Here is a 19,039-nt window from a genome sequence, read left to right on the forward strand (position 1 = left end):
ACACAGTCTGCCCCTTTAGAGCCACTGCTTTTATACTTATAATCGCACACTAGAGAACTATACATACACTTTTAAAACTTATAGTCAGTATACATATCCAAAGTATTCATGTGTTTGGTTGATCAAAGAGATGAAGAGCGTATACCTACCCACAGGGCACGACTAGTTTTCAGGAGCTCTTTGCTCTTCCCTGAGACCTGAATTTTATAGACATGCACACATCCTTTTTCTTTTATGCACACAACCTTCAATAAATGATAATTAAAACATTAAATAGAGAATGCTTTTACAAATCTGTTGTCCAAGAACAGCAGCAGTTCTGTTCTGTGTATCATGAATAACTGAAGTTTTTGCCTTGCAGACACTTTTCACTTCACTGAAGAAAGGCATAGGTGCCTTTCAAAGCCTGCTTATGAGAAAACATTAAAAGACGCTGAACTCAAATGATCTGCAAACCCTGGTTACATATTTCAGATTTAACGTATTAAAGGGATAGATGATGTGGATTGTTAACTGAAGACACATAAAGTGTGAGGTGGCTCTGCACAGCACGCTGCAATAGCACTGTAACGCTCACTGGTCTTTTTCTTTTCATAAGAGCAAGTTGATGAGTATTCATCTGGTTTAAAGCGGCGCTGGCTCCACACGATGATGCTTTGAATTTCCACTTTTGTTGGACAGGACCCCCTGAGGGCTCTGAGCTCAGCAGGACTCATTTTCACAGTTACAGAGCTCGCTGCTGCGTACCTTTCCCCAGGGACAGAGTTTGGTCTGGCCCTTGAGGGGAATTTTGGAGAGCCGGTGCAGGGGACACCAGGTACATCATCCCATGAGCTCAGTCCTTGTGATCCGGCTCTTTTTGCAGAATCACCCCAAGATAGATCCTGTTAGTTCCCTTCTCTCTCTCTCTCTCTGGGGAATATTTACCACAACTACAGCTACATACAGAGACAGATCAGTTGTCTGAGAGGAACTGCATACTCCCACTGCCATTTTCTTAAGTGTGGCAGGAGATATTTTGACAGACAGCTGTCCAACACCACCTGCTCCTGGTTTTGGGAATGAGAATAAGATACAAAAAGCAAATGGTTAAGCATTATCCATGTGTTTTTTGTTTTTTTTTTGCATTATGCAATGTTGTGGTTTTGGGATGAAATCCACTGTTTGAGGAATAGAAATGCTGGATGAACATCAAGTACATCAGGCAGTGTATCACAAATGTCGGTTTAATCATTAAATCATTTGTCAATCATCTCAAAGCTGACATCTCAAACACTCCCAATTCCAATTGTATACAATGCTATATATACATCAATGCATAGAGCTATGTCAGGAGCTCAGGAGCCTCTCTAAAGCTCATCTGGTAAAAATACAAAATTCATACTTTTAGGTATTTCAAAATAATTGTTCTTTTGCCCAGAAAATACGTGGTGCATGCTGTTGTTTATAAATTAGACCATTTCATAGTATTAGTCTGTGTATTGTCAGTGTATGTGTATTACAGAGTGAATAGAAATGCTCAGGTCCTATACTTAGGTTAAAAATATCTCTAATAAGACTAAAATCAATAAAATAATTCAGCTTTAGAGTTATTAAATTAGGATAATATTCTCTCTCCACATCTCCAGATCTTTGGACTTTCCCAGTTAAATCTCATATTTAGATGATGGAAATTACCCAATGAATTACACATGTGTAGTTTAAACACATCATCACTCTTGAGTCTGTTTTTATGCTTAACTGCATTGGTCCACATTGTGTGGAAATGAAAAGTATAGTCCTGCGTAGAGAACTCCTCAAGGCACTTATACAATGAGTCCAGTCCATATCTCCCCTGTCTTCACACTGGAGAGAGTTCACTTCCTCCTGGAGAATCAAAACTCAAGAGTGGGATGGGGAAGTTTCAAGATGAATACAAGGAAAGAGGGCAGGGGGCAGTGGAGGAAAGGGAAGTGCGCTGAGACAGGCTGAGGGACATGGCAGAATGAAGAGGGAGAGAGAAAATGAATGTAGAGACAGGGCATTTACATGACAGAGCAGCACAGGCACATTTTGTGTTGGACCACCGTTGTCTCCTCTCCCTGGCCAGGTCTGGTCGGACTGCGTGTCTCTGTGCTGGCGGGGCTGTTAGCTGCTGCGGGCTCTGTAGGGGTGTTGAGGTCTCTGGCCTGCGACAGAAGGGGTTCCTGCTCGGCCGGCCCTGCCTCTGTCCTCTGCTTCTCCTGGGGATCGGCCAGGGGCACCTCCTGGAACTGGCCAGGCAAAGTGGCAGCATCTTCAGCCTGTGATGACGATGCAGCGGCACCCTCAGCCTCTAGCTTGGGGTTGAGAATGGACTGAGAGTAGACTGGCACTGAGGCCACTGTAGTGCCCTCTAGAGGGTCAGATGGGGACTGCACCTGCATGGAGGTAGGCTCTTCTGATTGCTTCTCCTGTCGTTCAGCTTTTGTCCCTCCATCTTCGTTTTCATCTGTATTTACGTCACCTTGCATTTCTCCATCTGCAGCTGCTGGCTGTGCCTCTGCATCGGGTTCAGTTGCCTCACTCTTTTCTGGTTGTGTGAATGTTTCTGGAGCTGCTCCTGTTTTTACAACCTCCTCCACAGCCTCCCCTCGCTCTTGGCTTGCTTCTGGATTCGGCAGTGGAGTTTCCTCTGCCTGCATGCTCTCCCGTTGATCTTCCTGGGGCGTAAGATCCTCAGGCACATCATCCCCTTCATCCGTGATGATCACACATTCTGCTCTCATCACCAAAGTCCCTTCCTCTTCCTCATTCATATCAACATTTGGAAGCTGACAAGGCTCTGCCTCAGAAACACCCAGACTCGACCCCGGCCCCAAATTCATAGTAGTAACATCCTCAGAGGCTACAACTGGTCCGTTGGTGGTGGACTGATTACTCAGCTCTGAGGCATCAGCACTGGGTTCTGCCTCTACACCTGCTCCACCATTTGATAGGACAGCAGCAGTTCCATCCACTAGTGGCCTTTGGTTTGTCTTCACTTCATCGTCAGTTGTTTCTGCAGAAAAAACATCAAATAAATATCACTGTCGGTAAAGGAGGAGATTTAATTAGAATAGTTAGTGCTGTTCATTCACTGAAATGATGCTGAGTGAATCTGCAATCAATATGCCACAGTGTCATTAACACTGATTATTAAAGTTCATTACAGTTAAAGGAGATGCACTGTCACTTGATTGCAATTAGAGGTTGCTTTGCCACCAATATCCGTGCTAAATGCAGCTGATTTATATATTGTAATGCAGTTAACAAAAAAAGGTTCACCCATCTATGAATCTTCATGCATTAGGCAGAAAAGTCATTCACCTCTGCTCTGATAAAAAATGCAGAAGCTGATAAAGGCCAACTTTTAGCTAGAGGCCAGGAGCTGTATACTAATGAATGGAGGCTTCTTTTTGTTACAGAGCAGAATGTAAGAGCTATTGTAAGCAGATTTATATTGCACCATCACGAACAAAGAAAAGTAGCAAAACACAAGAGGCATAAAAAAAAGAAGAGATGTAAAATATAATTATTTTAAGGCTTTGTTGTGAGAGGAATATGCAATGCACAAAGTGTTCATTAGATGCAAATTTAGACTGTGCAGTCTGAGGTTATAGATGCTGGGTGATTTAAATATGAATTGATGGATAAATCTTCTTTTTTTTTTGAAGAATTCTGCTCTTCACTTCAGCAGCGTGAGCAGCTTCCCCACTGGCACGTCCACGTACCTGCTGCCCTCTAAAAATGCAACTTATGCACTTGAGGGCCTGTTAGCATAAATATGTATGCAAAACCTTATTCAACATGCGTAAATATTCATCACAGCATGTATGAACTTTCTGTTATGTATATGTGACCATATACTTGACTCCTTCCTTTATAATGCAAATTGTCTTAAGATCAGCATAGACAATGCATGCAGAGAAGTATTTCTATAGGGGTCTTCCTGGTCTTTAACGTGGTGGGGTAAGATTGTGACTGGATAAGATTTAACAAGAGGAAGAATGGAGAGGAAACAAGATGCTGATGTCAATGAGGCCACAGACTTAATTTAATATGTGCAGGATTTGACGTGTATGTCTGTGTGCGAGTCAACTCCACACCCACCCAGTCCTGTTGCGCTGTTTTCCCCGTTCTGCACAACAGCATCATGGACTGCATCTAAGGAAGAAATGATTTGTATTTATTGCAAAGTTAGCAGGTACCGTAGCAGTGTTTTCAGACATGCAGTGCAGAATCATGAATTAGTAAGATGGAGCACTGGTTCCTCAGAAATGTGACAAAACTGATTGTACTGTACCTTTAAATTTAAATATTCAGACTAAGACGCACCTGTAACTGTATTATGAGCTCCACACAAAAGACTGAATAACAGTGTGGCTTAATCAACACACCAGTGCATCTTTGGATTGTTGTTATGTTAGTGAAAGAGAGAAAAACAGGAAAGAGTCCAAATATTCAACAAATGAATTCTAATCAATATGAACAGATGTAATTAAGTAAGCGTAGCATTAGAGGGGCAGCTTTGGCTAACACGTCGTGGCAGTCAGAAAAGCAGTGTGTCTGCACACAGTGGTTGTAACGTGATAGAGTACTACAGTGCTGACATCTTTTTAACAGAACAGAGTGTTCAAACAGGTTTGAAAGCCGCTGGCAGACGGATGACAGCAACGCTTCACCGTGCACTCTGCTTCATTCTGCGGATGTTAAGAGCTTGTAAAATGGCTTCAAAATGCTCACGTCAACTCCTCTACAGTGTGAAATAAGTATCAATTTGTCACTTTCTCTGGTGAAAAGCAAATGGAAATGCAACTTTCTCAAATGTCCAGTGTAATTAATTTAACATTTCTCTGTGGAAAAAAGGTTGATGTGATCCCACTTACCTTCTCTGGCCCCTCCTGCTTTCACTGCTTCCTGTTGGGTAAGAGAGACAGGGGAGGAATTCAATTCACTGCGACACAGCCGGTGAAAGAGCTTGTGTTGTGCTGCATGAATCTCTGGTGTATTTTGAAGGGAATATAAAAAGATAACGAATGAAATGCAAATGCTGGACCATCACAGAAGATGAAGGAAGGAAACAGACACAATCCAGAACAATTCTGTAAAACATTTTCCCATTTCTGTCCCGCGCTCTGAAAAGCACAACCAAGCACAGCATGTACCGAACTCCTAAATGTGTCCACTACGGTCTCTCAGACGGGGGATGGTGATGATTTTAGCTGTTAAAAGGTCCATGACATTCTGCCTGGTCACAAGGGGGAGTGATTGAGCTGAAAAGCCCTGAATGACCTTTGAAAAGTTGACCCCTCTCAGATCTGCATAGATAAACAGTAATCAACGCATATGTGTGTACCTTGCAATTAAAAGGCGGCTTTCAAGCACTTGAACATATCATCACACCCCCAGTCTCATCAGAAAGCATAAGGCAAACAACATCCTGGAAAATCTTCTTCCTGTGTCTGTTTGAGGTGCCCGATATTAGCTGTCGCTCACTCTCAGTCTGCCCACTCAGTGAAAGCGTTGCTGGAAGGTGCTGTTTAAAGTGCCATATTTTTACAGAGAGGACAAGGTCATATACTGAAATACATACATTTAGCTGAACTCCTAAAGCTAAAGTTAAGATGGATCTATGATAACTATGGAAAGCCATACTAAAAAGACCCTGGAGCAGGCGGGAGAAGAGGAAGGACAACTCTTTTGTTCTACCATAAAGAGCTTCAGCGAGGTGGGGTACACAGACTTGTGCTTGGCTTGAGGTGAAACAATAATACCGGAGTGGATCCAGTGTTGAATTGTTTATGTAACAGAGCGGCTTACATTCATAAAGTTCCTGCTTTTGAACAAGAGGTGCTACATCAAAGGTACATTAAAAGAGAGAATGCATTATTCATGGCAAAAAGCCAGAGACAGGAGTTGTGGGAAATTTTCTGCCTAATGGAAGATGATGGAGCAAGCTTGTTCGACACATATTCCAAGCCCCTTTGTGTCCGCAGAGTGAGTGGGTGAGCGACACTGTGTGTGTGTGTGTGTGTGTGTGTGTGTGTGTGTGTGTGCATGCTCACCGCTTGGCCACCCTCCATCTGTTCCTTCAGCTTCTCTTCCTCCTCTGCCAGCCGCTGACTCTGTGACTGCAACCTGACACACACACACACACACACACACACACACACACACACACACACACACACACACACACATAAACAAACACAGAAAATCTATACCAACAACGCACTCTTAGATTATGATGCATTTAAATGTGCAAATCTGATTCTTAAATATTTAGTTTGACCTATTTTATGATCCCGATCTAAGCAACGCCACTGTAGTCACATTTTTTTGTTTAAATTCGTACAGAATGTGTGTGTGAGGAGTCGGCTTGAAAAGTGAGACCGAGCTGTGGACCTTTGCAATTATAAGACCGGGATCTTGGAGTGACGTCCTGAGGGACTTGACAACATTGTCTGCTGTAATAAAGAAAAGTCTACTCCTGTCTGGCAAGTGCGCAGGCCGGATCACCCTTTCACTCTGCCAGAGAGCTCAGTGCTCAACTTTGCCAAAGCGTACATAATGTACGACAGCAGCAAATTACAAGAAAACAGAAGTAGAAAAGGGAATGATGCAACTATCAATTATACATGAAGTCTCATCTACACAAATACAACAAAAACAGTGACAGTTCACTCATTCTGCCAGCTCTGCTAGCTGTCTCACTGTCTCTGCTAACTTGCATGTGCACACACACACACACACACACACAGACACAGACACACTGTGGCTGTACTTGTCAATGCGCTTTTCGATCTCCTGGGCCTGGGAGCCCCACAGAGGGGAGCGAGGGCTCTGCGTGTCCGGGGAGGTTGGGGACAAGGGCGGTCCCTCCATCAACCACTGGTCCCTCAGAGACTTCCTCTGAGGAAAAGGAAAGAGGAGAGAGGAGAGTGAGACAGGTTGTGCTGTGGTGACATTGTGGTGCCGTTTAGATCACATTAGCTATCCCTCTAACATCTCTGGTTACATTATCCAATGTGAGCTGCACGGAAAATCAATGAGCAGAAGGGCTTATGGGTAATATTGAATTTTTATATGTTTTTTTGCATCACTGTTATCATAAAATGTTTATCCACTGACCCCAGAAAATTTACTACTACTATACACTATAAATATGTTGACACCCTAAGTAGTATTTGATTTATGATTTTGTATCAATATTGATTTTTGTTTTTAACACAGCTGGGCATTAATAAAGTCTTATCTTATATCTTATCTTATCTTACATTTCAAGTCATGTTAAGCCAAATGAATTAGACTTTTTTCCAGCTTTGAGCAGGTCCTTCACTTCCTTTGTGTAAAAATCAAATATATTAATTAACAGCACACTCAACAACCAAGGAATTTTTATTTTGACATGTGCAGTATGGAATTTGGACATGGCATATTTCTACTAACAATCTAGAAACATAATGTGTTGCATAAATGCACAAATTACAGTCCTGCGACACTACGCTTATCAGCTACAATGCACAGTGATGACAATTCAAAAACGTAAGAAATTTACTACTCACTTGAGTAAAGTACAGACTGATTATTATGTGGGAAATAATAAGGAAGTGATTGAGGCAGTGATTTCAGACACAGTGAGATGTGGAGAAGAAAGATTATGTAGCAGCGATGTGGCCTGAGTCAGAAACTGAGATGAGGAAGGTTCAGTGAAATTCTCACTTGGTGAGAAAGGTGAGAAAAAAAGGTGAGAGACAGAGAGACACAAACACCTGATAGTCCATGTCACCTGTCTTCAGGCTCAGCTATCCAACAGAGAGAAGAGTAGCATGAATTTATAGCACGTGTGTGCACTTTTTATTCTCATGTTATTCCACTCCTGTACAAAGAATTGACCCAGTGAACAAAAGCAGCCCGAGGCTACTTGCTATTCCCTCCAAACAGAACACAAACCATGTACTTTCAAGTTTTACACAAACAACAGCGCAATTCTCAGTAGTTTCCTGAGCTGAACGTCATCTTCTAAACAGACCGTTACAAGTGTCAAACACACACACAGAAACACAGCATTCCTTTAAGTCTAAAAGTCCACTTCCACTGTTTTGTTGTGCTTTACCTTTCTGTGCAGACCCCCACTGGACATCTAGCACAAACTCTTTATAAGCTCAGGTGTACACATTTTCTGACTTTCTTCTCTAAAAGCTCAGTTTCAAACTGCATAAACAGATTCTACTACAGATTCCATGTCGTTGTAAAATATAACGAGTCAGTTTCACCTGAACTGATGAGCATTACCTGCAAGATGAAGTTTTAACTGACAAAGGTGAAAAAAATAGCCTTTTCAAAAATGGAAGTTATGTGTTATTTACATTTAGTCCGATGAGTTCTGCGATACACAGATGAGACCGGTATCTACAGTAAAGTAACATGAAGCAAAGCTTTACAGCTCTTATTAAAGAACATTATAAAGTACATTTTCTGCTGACTGTGGCAAACTTTGAGTTTCCATGAGCTGGACTAAACCCTGGAAATCAGTGTTAAGTAATCATGTACTAACGAGGAAAAAGTTGTTAAGTTATTACAGATCTGCAGCATCAACAAAACAAACAAACAAACTATCAAACAAATGTGGTGATACGCACCACTGCACAATCAGAAAGTGAACCCTGGTGACATGAAAATGATGCTATGATGATAGTGATTACGGTGCCATTTGTCAGGCTTATCAAACCAAGTCTGCCATTATTTACTCCCCAAATCTGTTCCCGCTGCTATTTGCAGAACTTGTTCACAGACAAATAAATTCCGCTTTAAAAAAATGACTCTCTGTTGCATTATGTAGATGTTAAACGCGTCATTGAGATCGCCGTAAGCAGGAAACTGTCAAGAAGGGAAAACATTTTTCACTCAAACAAACAATAAACCAGCCATGTTCCCCTTTATGTAAGGACTAATAAGAGTGGCTGCAGGGTGGCTTAGTCAGGATGGCAGCCATGTTGCAACCAGTTGACCTTGGTTGAAGTGCTTATTTCAGAAAGCATCTGTGCAGCTAAAAGTGCCCTTGAGCCAGACAGTACACGTTGCCAGAACGCAGGTCTTAAGCTGACCTTGACAAGTGGCGATAAACAGAGTCTGTCTGCAGGGAACTTTTAGTATATCTAAACCAGTAAAATAGCCAGGATTATCATTTTCATCATTACTAAATGGCTATATGCACTAAAATCCAGTGAAAAGCCCTCACTGTAGCTATGCTTTCTCTTTCTCTCTGAAGCCAGGTGATGTCTGCAGGCTGAAAACCCATACTCCCCTCCAGCCTATAGCCCCATGTTTTCAAAATCTGGCAACCGTTAGCCAATGGCTACCTACATAACTATAAGCGTCACAAAACCATCTTTGTGTTTCCTCCTGCAGCGCAGAACAAGCCCTGCTCTGTTCCCCTCCCCGTGCCCTCGGCTTGCTGGACGCAGCCCTCTCTAAACTTTCCTGCGGGTCGTGAGTTGTGTATAAGCCGCTTCTCCCTCTTTATCACATCCTCACATCTACCCAGGGGTAAGTGTCCAGAGACAAAGCTAATGAATATGCTAAAAGCTATGATGATATCACCTTCTGTACGACAGCATGTATAGAAATGATGACTCGAAAATAATCTTTGAAGCCTCTTACAGCTTGGCTTTTGATCTCAGGTGCAATTTATTCATGTTTGGCGCATTGCACGCAACATGCATGCACCCGCAGACATGGTAGGCATATGCAAAACAGTCTTTTGCATGACCACACTGGTACACACATGCATACCTGCGTGCACGCAAACACATGGTGCACCGATTTCACACAATTTGAGGAATGTGCCCCGGGGCAGTGTAACACAGTGGAGTAGGAAGTGGGAACGGCAGTGTGGAAATGATGTGAAAACAATGGAGCAGCTCTGTGACTTGCAGGGTGTGTAAACACTCACATAAAAACTGATTTCAGCAAAGGAAGGCTTGCCTCCAACCTTGTGAGAAACTGGAAGAACCAGGAAGTGTGGAAGGTTGCACAGTTCATCCGTGTGTGCATGTGTGAGACAAGGAAACACATTTGGATGCTATCTGCTTGCTAACAAGCCAGAATGGGTCCATAGAGGATTCTTAGCTGAGTGAAATTAAGGCTGCATGTACGTGTGAATGCGTGTGAGAATGGATGCGACGGGTTAGATCATCCTGTGCATGTGTGTCAGACCTTGAGCTGCTGTAGTCTGAGCCTCTCATCCTCCATCTCTCTCCTGGCTCTGTCCTGCTCCTCCTGCAGCCGACGCTTCTCCTGACAGAGGAAGACGAGGAGGAGGGAGGGAGAGACATTGCGAGGAAAGAGCGTGAATGTAGACATATTGATGGTTTGGTTGAGAGGGAGTGAGAGCAAGCGGAGTACAAATAAATTATCATTATTCAAACAAAGAGAGTGACGGACTGAGGAACTCAGATCGGCAGCCAGACATATAAACAAGCTGTAAATTATTGAACAGAAACAAAGAAAAGCAAGAGATGGCAGTGAATAAAACATCAGTGAGAAAGAGCAAAACACCTGGTCAACCATCTGTCATGAGGACACTGTCACCATAGACATCAGGTATACTCTATATCCCATAATGCTCAGAGCAGCTGTCCCCATGGCAACCCGGTGTTGTTTTCACGGGACCAGGGACACCATGGCTCACCACATTGCACATTCAATAAATAATTTAGGAGTTACGGACAGCTCACAGAGCGCAGTCTCTTTATCCTCTCTTTCTCTGTGCAGATGAATTTGGAAATAAAGGCGGAAGTAGACGGGCTGCCACTGCTGCCGCGCCACTTCACTTGTAAACCTGCCTATAAGACTGCAATGTATGTCATGTTATTTCACTTTTTTGTTGAGAAACTGTCCAAGAGAAGCTGCAAAACTGGTTACATGTGTGAAACCATAGCAACAAAAAGGCTCTGCTAGCTCGGTACCATCTACAATCTGACTTTTACAGTATCAAGTGTTTCGGATTTTCATTAAATGATGCATTTCATTTAAAGAAACTGCAGGAAATCGCAGAATTTGATGATCTAAATATGACTGTGGAGACTGAACAGGAACATCATCCATAATGATATCAGGCTAGCACTTGTCACGGTCTGAGAGGGCAACTTCAGACAGTCATTAACCTGAACATCTCTTTTTCCACAGTCATGTGCATACAGTTCCACTCTGCTTCAAGATACACATCAGCTGCTGGATTCATCTTCACACAGATAAACGCATGTGTGTGAGTGTGAGTGTGATGGCGCGGACTCACAGCGATGGCCTCCAGTCGTTGTTTGTATTTGTCCGCCTCATCCATCCTGGCACCTGTGACACAACAAGACAGGGCTGAAGGTTAGAGATCAGAGGTTAAACAAGCCAACTGTATCCATTTATTACCCCAAATTACTGTGTTCACTGGTTTCAGAGAACGAACCAAGGCCATTATTTCAGATGTGTCCTCCACATTGCACACACAAAACCCTATGTCACATTTTCTTCTGTTCAAATGTCCATTTTTTCTTGCTGTATGGGCTTTTCCGCTCTTCACATGTAAAAGCTGCCTGTAGCCTGAAGAATCCCCAAACTCCGAGAGTCCCACCCCTGCTACATATGAGGATGGACGGGTATGAGTAGCAACACGAGATCAGACACCGGACTTCAGCCTTTGCCATTTCTGAAGCATGTAATTGGACTAAGTATCCTGGTAGTAGACACTTATGTTTGCAGAGCTAGCGTGACCCACAATCCTCCTCGCCGTTCCCACCCTTGCAAGAAACGTCTGCCCCACACCCCCATTAAGCCTTCTGCGTCTATCATAACACAGCCTCAGGCATCTTGAAGAAAGTGAGCACAGCATTTGTTTTCCCCTGCAGATGACACTAAATGGGACAATATTTGAGCTCCCCCAAAACTCAGAGTGACATGAGAGAGCATAGACTAGAGTCATACGCAGCAACCAGCTCACAGCAACTCAGTCATTAGTGAGTTCCTGCCGTCATAAACCATAACTCTGCTTTTAGAAGAAAACCTTCCTTCTTAAGAAAAAAAAAGTCAACTTCTCGGGAGAGAAACAACACTTATTTTTGTCCCACGTGTAATTGGGTGGCTTTCAGAAAGAAAAGACTTTATGTGATAAGAATAATTATTATGAAAACACTGTTGTTGAAGCTGGAATTGGAGGTTTATTCACAACGACAGCAATACTCCTTCCAGTCTCTGTCAATCCCGTGTGGTGTGTAAAGAATTCTGTCCTACACCAAAAAGTGCATTTCGCCATCACAGCAGCTGAGATCTCACACTGGGGGGAGATCTGAGCAACACAGTGTCCTATTTCTGTAACAAATGCCACACTGTCAAAGCCGTATTTGCTAATCGCCATCACCAGGCTTTGAAGCGCAAAACATGTGCTCGCTAGCCCACGCGCAAAGCGCTTCCCAGACGCATACCCCAATCAGAAGATTACACTCAAATGGTGACCTCACCTTTCACATCAAAATACAGCTGTAAGTCGACGCTTTCAGTTTGAAAAAAAGCCGCCAAACTCAACTCAACTCATCAACCCTCGGCTACATTACTCATTTCTCCCCAAACCCCCTCCCCACCCAGCACTCACATACTCTACAAATGAGGCTTCGCATTTACAGCCAGACGGCAGCTCAGCGCAGCCGATGCTGTTGCTGCTCCTCCGATATAGTAGATCTTTCAGGGCCTTAAGGCGTGTTAGTTAACACAGTGAGAAACTTCTCCTCGCCAACACCTAAAGGCTTCCTTCAGCTCTCTCAAGGTGAGGGGCGGGGTCACAGCGGAAAAGTGCCCACATGAAACAACAGGAAAATGTAGGTGCACCGTGCATGGAGGGGGAAACAGAGGGATGAAAGGGGAAGAGGGAAGGGGAAACGTTTTGAAGGGGGAAACACCCTCGAGCGTGCTTTTCACTACACTGGAGTTCTCTCAAGAACAGTGGCGGCGACAGAGAGGAAGTATCAGCAGAAAGACATATAAGAATATATATACACACAATATATAGAGAGAGACTCAGAGACAAGATGAGGTGGATCTCATTTTGGCAGTGTTTTGAATGACTGGAGGTGCAGTGACAGCTTACAGTATAAGCCTCCGTAGGGAGTGGAGGCTTGTGTCTCATCAGGGCTCCAGGAGAGCGCCTAGAATAGCAGCCAGAGATAAACAAGCAAACACAAACAGGGGCTTTGATGAGGAGGTATTGAGGAGCTCCCCATAGACACACACTGACTTCGATAATTAGACATGATACAGGAGGGGAGAGAAGGGAGGGCTGACAAAGTCAAAAAGTTAAGAGACAGAGAAAGTCAGGATGGTTGGAGGCAAGAGAGACAGAAGAGGAGAGGAGAGGGGAGAGAGGTGGCAGCTGGTTTGGGATTCGGGTGCTCTGATGTCGACAATATGGCCCATATAGCCTGTACAGTCCCGGTAGAAAACAAGAGACTGTTCAAGAATGAGAAGAGCAGAGAACATGTAGATTGAATCTACTCTGCTTCCCACAACACCCTGATCATTATGAAGCAAACTCAGGACAGTCTGCTCCCAGCTAAACCAAGGACTGATATTATGCAGCATTTCAAGAGAAAAAGCCAAAATCAGAGAGCAGTTTTTTTTTTTGTTTTTTTCCTTCACAGGGACAGACATGCAATAGATGTTATGTATGTTTCACTATGGAAAGCAGGATGACAATTTTATAGATACTTAAAATCATTCAGGAATCACGTCTGGTCTTTATTGGTCAGTGTCCACATTATAAAACTGATCAGAAGTGTTGAAATCTTTACTTTAACCATGAATCTTTGCACCTAAACTGTGAATTTTCACACAACTCCCACAATCCTCTCGTGGTACTCAGAGAGCACAACAACCCACAACTGTGCTGTGGGACTTAAAAAAAAAATTAAATAACTGCATTCTTCCAATGCAGCGTTACTTCTGTTAACACACACTCTGTCCAATACACCTCAGAACCACACAGAAGGAGTAAAACACCGATATGGCACAAGGCCAGGAGCACAGCTCGGCTGCTGCAGTATTTAATTACAGACGCCGGCTCACCTGTTACAGCCAGCCCAGATGGCTAAAGCAACTGAAGCCTCTGTTCCATTAAAACTGACAGTTTTTTGGTTTCAAAGGCAATAATTTGTGTCCTACACAAACACTTAAGCCAGCTGAGCCAGTAGTAGGCGGTCTGACCTCGGTGGTATGACCTCCCACACTCTGAGTCTCTCTCCCTCCCCAAACCCCACTCCCACTGAGTCACAGTGGACTGAAGGCGCTATGGCCAAAGACAAGAGAGAAGGGTGAGGCAGGAGGAACTGTTGTCTTGAGGAAAGAGAGTACAATGAATATTAGTGCTGCAATGAGTAGTTAGGTTATTGATTAGGCAACAGACTCTTTACACTGCAGACATTCTGTCATGTCACAGTAGGAAAAGCTCAGGTGTTACTAATAACATTTACACTACCCAGTATGTCATGACAGTATGACAGTGAGCCTGCAAGCACAGCTCCAGGACCCTGAAACTGAAGCAGCTAAATGGAATTCAGCTGTCATTAATCTGACTAATTTTTAAGACAAGCAAATATGCCTGTTTTTTAGCGTCTTCTTCTGTAACCATTTGCAGCTTTATTCTGTTTTATGTGACTAAATGAACCGGGTTCTTTCTGTTTTGGTCCAAAACACAAGCAATGATTGTGATTAGAATCAGTATTTTCTGGTTAGTTATAAACGAAACAGTGAATTGATTTGGAGCTGCTATCATCAACTTATCTGCCAATTAATAGAATAATGTTTGGGCAAGATGCACATTCTTAGAACCCAACGTGACTAGCATAGTTGTTTTGCACAGTCAACAGTCCAAAATCCAGTGAGATTTAGTTTATGATCACATAGGACAAAGAAAAGCACATTTAAAAGAGCAGCTCACAGATTTTGCATTTCATGAAACACTGTCGGACAGGGATCAAAATCAATGCAGTGGAGATAGCGTCTTTTTCATTCCATGCATACCTCGACCTCGCCAAAATATGCCGCCTACATTAGCGGCAAAGCAACTCTAACCACCGACAGTTCACTCAGATTCGGGTGTATTATGCTAGTTGTGGCAAATGTAGCCTTGAGCAGAGAGGAGTGGGCTACAGAGGTCTGGTAAGCTCACTTCTCTCTAATTGCACATGAGGGCTGTCAAAACTGGCCAAAAATAATGTTTGATTATTCCTTCAAAAAAAAAAAGAAAAAATACCCACAGTCATTTGTATGGTTTGAACCTATTTTTTTTACTATTTTTCTATTTGTCTTTAAACATGTCTTTTAAAAGATCTACATTCCTACACATTATGAAACAAAGAAAATAATGTCCTCTACCGTGTTGAGAATTATGCACGCCTTTCAGCTTGACCTACATGTAATTTTCAATCAATGAAAGTGACGAGTGCAGAATCTCAAATTGGTGCCTGTTCACATGTCCAGGAAGACGTGTCCTTGACGAACGGGAAGAATATTATCTGACTGTGACCCTGTTTTCCCATGTTTTTGTGTAAAAGACTAATGGAGACAACGATTTTTGAAGCTTTTCAATATTGAACAAGAGGGCTGTAGTTGGCAGCTACAAAACGGGATGCAATGTAATCCTTCAGAGATAAACCCTTTTGTTAAAGAACACGAAACTTTTTGTTTAACCAGGAACAGCCATTATATCAAAGCCACCAGATGCCATTTATAAAAACAAAAAGTCACCTTCTTGGTTTGTCTTTTCAGTGCTCCAACAATCACCACCAATTCTGGTTTGGTCGAAATAAACTCATCATTCACAGAATAGGGAGAGGAGCTTTTCCCCTTTAAGAGAAACAATTAATCAATTATCAAAACAGCTGCCAATATATTTTCAGTCTACTGACTAAGCAACATATCAAATAACTGTCTCAGCTCTAAATTGGTTAATAAAAAAAGAGCTTAATAGTGGAGGGTCCAGGAACTCCAGCTGCCTCTCAGTCATTCAATCTCTTACTGCAAACTGCCATCATGGTTCCTTTGCAAACATTCCTCCAGCCCTGGAGCAAAAGAATGTATATTTGCCTTCAGTGCATTTGTGCATGTTTATATTACAATGTATATTTGCCTAGTGGGGTGCCATGAAGTCTGTATGCCGAGTGCTGGTGTAGTGACATTAGCTCTGTGGGAACAGATGGAAGAACAGTGGGGTGTCTGGAATGAAAAACTATAAGAATCATTTACTATCAAAGTTCACTGCTGGTAGACTTCTCTGGCGCGCGAACACACACACACACACACACACACACACACACACACACACACACACACTCACAAAAGGGGGAAGTTAAGCTGCTGCAAGTCTACTCCTACAAGTCAAGAGGCTACAGTGTTTTTGTTTCTCAGCTTTATCCAGATCGGAGTGCAGAGTGGGAGAGGTGACCGCTATAATCAGTGTGATTTGATGGGCGGCACTTACATACCACCAACGCCTCCTGTTGATCTGCATTAACTGGCACGGAGAATACAACAGCAGCGGGGGCATACAGTAGCTACAGCAGATGAAATGTAGATAAGGCTTCAGGAACTGTAATCCCAATTCAAAATCAATACTCCACTCCAGCATGGATGTGGGCGCACGTTATCAGAGAGCTAAGAGCACAGGGTCGTTGACTTTGACTTCACGGGGATGGACACGGGCTGCAGCGGAGCATGAAAGCTGCGAACTGTCGGTCATGAGACTCTAGTAAGTCTGTGTCACAGGGCACCTTTCAGCCCAGGCATCGCGAGACTTGATCTGACTTCATCAGGACAGTCATCATACGACTGTATAAATACAATTGAAAGATGGTCAAAGGCAGTGAGGGAGTTGTCAAGTTATTGCACATTTACACCTCATAAAACCCACACATCTGAGAAGCCGGAACAAGCCGATGTTTGGCATTTTTTGCTTGAAAAATGATCAATTCTACAAAGAGCTGCTGAATAATTTCCTGTCAATCAACCAATCGATTAATCTGCAAATCCTGGCAGCTCTCATGAAGATGCACTTAACATCAGGAAGGCACGTAGAAAGATCAAACAGCAACGGTCCTCTGAATTGGCTCATTCTGTAAATACAAGCCACTGAACACACAACGTACACATAGTTGCTAAAATAGCTGCAGGTCTATAGGGGGTGGGGGAGGGGTGGGGGGAGTCATTAAAAGGCCACCCAGTGACATTTTGTTTTTGTGCGATGATGCAATTACGCTGCTATTAGACCGCTGGCCACCCTGCTTCTCTGCACTTTGAAGTTTCTGCTCCACTTCTTGGAGAGGCAGGGGACAGAGGTGGGGGATGATTACAGTAACGACAGAGGAGAGAGGGAGAGGGCGGGAAGCAGAGGTAGGGCTGGAGTATCAGATTGTGTGCTCTCAATTCCTGCCAGCACACTGGAGCGCTCACATTAATAGTTTTAATAATTTCTAATACCTATATTAGCGGTGCTACGCTGGAATCAGCTCTGCTTTGAAGTGCAGCTCATCTGCTAGAGGCTCATTTAAAGTGCTGCTTCTGCGTGTCCTATTATCCTGCTGCTATTCAACATGGCTGCGTTCTCGTTTTACTCTGTGGGAATAGAGCACAGAGTGTCGCATGTAAACTGCAGAAGTGAAAACAGTTGAGCTGGACCAGACAGGAGCAAAGAAGGTCGCTACTCAGACTGAGACTGAAGTTTCAGTTCAGGCGGTTTCACGTTTCTGGGCCTGACGGAGTATTCCAAGGCCGCTAAGTTGAAAATATCCTTCCACCCATGTGTTTGGGAACAGGAAGAGTACAAACAGCGCTGTCCTCCAGACGACTGGAGACAGAACATGCCATCACACCGACCCTGATCTCTGAACTTGCGCATCCTCTGCTGTCGTCATTGGCCGTTGCTCAGGAAGAGCCTGACTTAAACAGACAGCCAGCTAACTGTAAAACAAATTCCTAGATAGAAGTTCAGTGGGCTGCGGGGCAATCGAAGAGGATGTCACTCTCTAGCTTGAGGGATGGAGGGCGAGAACTGCTGTAAAGCGCTTTTTCATCAGCTATTGATTCTCAGTTCCTTCACAGACTCTGCAGCAGAAAATGCATTATTGGAGATGGATATGCTGCTTATCTACATAGAAATAAATCTGACACGCAGTGGAGGGTTGTGTGTTTGTGTGTGTATATCCGCGGATCTGCGCTGTGTGTGTTTGTCTGCGTGTGTGTATTTATGCGTGCGGGTGGGTGGTATGGGTGGAATTTGTGTAGCTTGGATGGTGCCGCTGCAACAGCACACAGCCAAGTTCCTCTGATTGACAGTCCAGGTCGGGGGAATGAAAACACTGCATTCCACTGCTCTCTCTTGCCGTGCGCATGTGTGTGTGTGTGTGTGCATCAGTGAAGGATGGAAGGTTAATGTGTGATATGTGTGTGCCTACTATGTCACAGAGCTAACAGCGTAGTAGACTTTGGAGCGTGTTGGGGATTATCAAAGTCAATAACATACAACACAGATTTGCACCCTGTCATTTATCACTAGTGCACTTCATGACAGTCGTATTTCATCCAATCCTCTGAAGTAACACAGAGGCTCAAATAATGCATGCACTTCAAAGAATCAAAGATGCCATCAACCTACCAATCCCATATTTATCAGGGCATTAACTTTGCAGATACGTACAGTTAGCTTGCACAAATGTTCACAATGGAACATAAGCGCTTGAGAGCATCAAAGGAATCACTGCGAGGGAATATCAAAAGAAATCTTCCAACAGGTCCCGGCGTTCCGCCGTTAGACTACAGCAATTTTAATGCACTGACAATTTGACTAAATCGTGTTGAGAGAGGAGACTATGATGAAACAATAGCACCTCAAAGGAGCAAAATCCTTTGCTCTCATTTTCTCGCTCAGTTATACAGCCATAAAAAGGATTGAGGGGGATCAATGGTGTGCTGTCAGGTACCACACACACACACACACACACACACA

General features: G+C 43.4%; 1 protein-coding gene across 1 annotated transcript in view; it reads right to left on the reverse strand.

The window, feature by feature from the left end:
- Positions 1–1,210: 1,210 nt before the first annotated feature.
- Positions 1,211–19,039, reverse strand: part of LOC121604843 (paralemmin-1-like) — a 29,529-nt gene continuing 11,700 nt past the window's right edge. The window contains exons 2-8 of the mRNA XM_041934469.1: positions 11,300–11,352; positions 10,219–10,299; positions 6,785–6,912; positions 6,066–6,138; positions 4,887–4,917; positions 4,111–4,164; positions 1,211–3,019 (exon numbers count right to left, since the gene is read on the reverse strand). Coding sequence (XP_041790403.1) covers positions 2,025–3,019; positions 4,111–4,164; positions 4,887–4,917; positions 6,066–6,138; positions 6,785–6,912; positions 10,219–10,299; positions 11,300–11,344 — 1,407 coding nt within the window. The 5' untranslated portion in view covers positions 11,345–11,352 and the 3' untranslated portion in view covers positions 1,211–2,024. The remainder of the gene's footprint in view (positions 3,020–4,110; positions 4,165–4,886; positions 4,918–6,065; positions 6,139–6,784; positions 6,913–10,218; positions 10,300–11,299; positions 11,353–19,039) is intronic.

This window comes from Chelmon rostratus, chromosome 3 (genome assembly GCF_017976325.1).
Source record: "Chelmon rostratus isolate fCheRos1 chromosome 3, fCheRos1.pri, whole genome shotgun sequence".
In the NCBI taxonomy this organism is placed as follows: domain Eukaryota; kingdom Metazoa; phylum Chordata; class Actinopteri; order Chaetodontiformes; family Chaetodontidae; genus Chelmon; species Chelmon rostratus.